The following is a 3,648-nucleotide window of genomic DNA, read 5'->3' on the forward strand; positions in this document are numbered from 1 at the left end:
GAACTGAAATCAATCAACCAGGTTTTGGACATTAGACAAAAGTCAAAATTTACTCTTACGCGTAATTTACAATTTTACTACATCATTTTCTTGCAAAACTCGTGAACAGTGCACCCCTTTGAAGAATTTACAAAGAAAGATTAAAATCTCTAATTAGTTAAAGATCTCGATATTAGGCACTGGGTAATAATTTAAACATTAGAATTATTAACCAATTACTGCCAATTTAATCCAAGATTTGCCATAGAACGCAATTTCCATTGTTTCATAAACCCAAATCCAAGAAAGATCAAGACTCTAAATGCGGATTCTTTTTTCTGTCGTTAAATCAATATATATCATACAAACAAAAATGTACATTCAGACATTGGCAGGATCAACCCCACCCTAATTCCTTTTCTAATCTTTGCTAATGTGTATCAGACTAAAAGCATGGAGAAGGTTCAAAAACACCATCTCGCATCTTGAACAACTGTCAGAGGATCTTCTCCTCAACATTTGTTATCTCTGGAGCTCATAAACACTCCAAGAATCACACAGAAGCAATACAAAACAAAATCCCAAACTGCCCTATTGTGGAAATTACACTTCAAGTGAAACTGCTGGCATTCTTGATGCTGCAGATGATTGAGATCTTGATTCTTCAATTTTCGCAGTCACTTCAGCCACTACAAGTCTAGTCAGAAGCAGACCAGCAATTAGAGCTGCTCCCATCAGCATTGTAAAAACTGCACTCCAGCTCTTAGCAGAAATATAACCTGTTAGTAAAGGTCCAATTGCTGCCCCAACAGAGCCTGTGCCATCTATAATTGCAGTAACTGTCGCCAATGCCCTTGAGTTCCCTTTCAAAGATTTGTGGGTTCCCAAATCAGCTGATACAGCTGTTGTTATAAGAGCATAGGGCCCATTCACAAACATGCCGGTGATGAACATAAGAGCAATATTTACAGTCAAGGAAATGTGTCCATAGCTACGGTAAAAGAAGAGAGCTGGGATTGCACAATACATGAAGCTTGCTGCCGTAATAGCCCTGGCATCCAGACGATCAGAAATGTGCCCAGCTAAGATCCCCCCAAGCACACCTCCAACATCAAACATCGTTGACAAGTTCCCAGCTGCGCCACTGGATAAGTACTTCCCATCAATAGCTGCAAAGAAGTATTCAATAATCTGTAAGTTGACAATAAACAACAGAAAGTAATTCCAATTCTGCTTAAAGAGGACAGTTGAGTTCAAATTACCTGTGTGGCTAATGTAGAAAGGAAGCCAGTAGAGAAATGTGTAAGCCACCAATTTGGCAAAGAAAAGACAAAGAGCAAATGGAGCAACCCCGGGAATTTTCCATGCCTCAATGAACCCAACTGCTGTCTCCTTGACCATGGAGTCTGATCCTAAAAGAGGCTCTCTGACTTCCTCTCCAGTTTTCCTTGGAGAATTCAATTCATCTTCATCTCTGTCAATTCCAATGGATTCAGGATTAACAGGCAGAAGTAGAAAAACCACCAAGCCAATAAAAGCAATGATTAAGCCAGGAACAACAAATGACCAGCCCCATCCATAGCTCAACATTGCAGCAGCAATCACAGACCCTGAAATGTTCCCAACCGAGGTGTGAGCATTCCATATGCCCATAATCAGCCCCCTCTTGGTTTTCCCAAACCAGTTCCCAACCACAGCAACCACTGAAGGCCATCCAGTTGATTGCAACAAACCAGCAAGCATTTGCATTATCAAGTAGTAGTAAAAATTATGTATATTTGCCCAATATCCAACACCAAACAGCGAAGTAAATAAGCCTGTTCCCACCATTCCTATCGTCAAAAAGATCCTTAAATCCATCCTATCACCTATATGTCCAGAGAAATACATTCCCATGGCATATATAGAGAGAAAAGCTACATCAAGTTCACCAAGCAAGGCAGTACCATCTGATCCATTAAAAGGGGCCCAACCATCTCCTAGTTTCCATGAAAGCCTTCTTTCTACTGGTTCACTCAAGTAAGTGATCTTCCATGGAAAGAGCTTCAAACCCAACTCCGATGATTCAGGATCAAGAGTGCTCTTGACAATGCTTGTGGTTTTTCTAGCAGCATGGTAGCTAGCGTATGCAAAAAATGTTACAATCAAGACAATGGCTTGGTAGGTTTTGTAGGAAACTCTGTTTTTCCTTATGCATTTTAAGAATTGAATTCCGTAGGGTTTATTTTGATTCCCCGCATGTGCTAGTTCCGATAATGGACCCATGTACGAATAATCTTTACACTGCTAGGAATAAAGGACAAGCGATTCACTTTCCTCTCTTAGACCAAAAGCAGAAATCTGCAAAGCAGGCAAATGGAATACTAACATGAGATAACAATTCAAAGCCCCAGCCGCAATAGTTCACACTAACTGAAAAAATATCTAAAGATAATTAAAGAATGAAACAGGAGAATTCAATTGACAAAACAAATTACTTTTCACAGTAGTATCTGACCGATAAATGAAATAGTGACTGAAATTTGAACATATTGAACAGGGGATGAGTTGGATTTTGTAGTTAAACACAATTTATCGTTTTCTTTGCAAAATTAATTAAAGGAAAGGGAAAAGAAACCACAATCTCTCATCCCAAAAACAAACGCTTTCACAAAAATTTCAAAAAACCGTTTTCAAACTCAGCTCAAATTGAATCGGTCAAAAGTAGTATTATTAAAGAAAACGGCAGAAAGAAATTCTCCTCTCCAAGGAAAAATTATGACGCTTTTAAACAAGTATGGACTTATAATAAGTCCAATAGATATTTAATAGAACTAATCCAAAAAAAAGCATATGAAGAATCACAAACATCAACAAATTGATAAACAAGCAGAAACACAAAAAAAAAAAAAAAGAAAAAAAAGGAAATAAAACAAAGGGAATCATCAAAAGCGCATGCTTTTTCATCGAAAAATACGTTGCAACGAACAAATTTTGAAGAACAAATCGAATTATTTTCAACAATAATTGATGTTAGAAGAAATACCCACTACTTTTCCCAATAATTGTCTTATATCCCAAAGAAAGACTCAATTTAAAAGCGCAATGTCAATACAAAATTCAAAAAGCGGTTATTTTTCAACTATACAAGAATATATGGTTGCTGATATATACATATATAAACTGAAGTAGCATTTACCTCTTGGTTAATTGAAGATCACTTGATTGCCTGTTATCGATTTTTTTCTCTCTAATATTGAAAGTGTCACTTTCTATCTCTGACTCTGATTCTCTCTCCCTCCCTAAAACAAACACTTCCCTTTTTCTTGGTTTTTCAGTGCTTGACGAACAAAGCAGCTGGCTATAGCTATTTTGCAGCTGCGCAAGCAACCCGTGGATTCTTAAATTGAACGTTAATAATAATTTATTGATTGGAAATGTCGATTTTATCCATGATAAATCTCTGCATTCGCCCGAGGTGAATTTACAATCCCAACTTACGGAAATGCCCTTGATTTTGTTAAATTAACCAATAGATATGAAGAAACGTGTTGGGCTGTGACAGCACGTTTATCCTTTTTACGGAATATAATAAAAGATGCCATTTATACTAGTATTATTCCATATTCAAAATATTATATTCCTAGATTTCCAATCTTTCTTGCAAGGGAACAACTAACGAAAAACTAT

The 3,648-nt window shown here is 37.1% G+C and overlaps 1 protein-coding gene across 1 annotated transcript; it reads right to left on the reverse strand.

Annotated features, from left to right (window-relative positions):
• Nucleotides 1-292: 292 nt before the first annotated feature.
• Nucleotides 293-3,346, reverse strand: G3PP1 (putative glycerol-3-phosphate transporter 1). The gene is made up of 3 exons (XM_089715624.1): nucleotides 3,158-3,346; nucleotides 1,242-2,319; nucleotides 293-1,148 (listed from the first exon to the last, which is right to left on the reverse strand). Exons 2-3 carry the CDS (start codon nucleotides 2,242-2,244, stop codon nucleotides 583-585), a joined length of 1,569 nt encoding a protein of 522 aa, XP_089571750.1. The 5' UTR covers nucleotides 2,245-2,319; nucleotides 3,158-3,346; the 3' UTR covers nucleotides 293-582.
• Between the last annotated feature and the right edge of the window lie 302 nt (nucleotides 3,347-3,648).

This window comes from Jatropha curcas, chromosome 10 (genome assembly GCF_041381405.1).
Source record: "Jatropha curcas cultivar XTBG-Jc1 chromosome 10, XTBG_Jcur_1.0, whole genome shotgun sequence".
NCBI lineage: Eukaryota > Viridiplantae > Streptophyta > Magnoliopsida > Malpighiales > Euphorbiaceae > Jatropha > Jatropha curcas.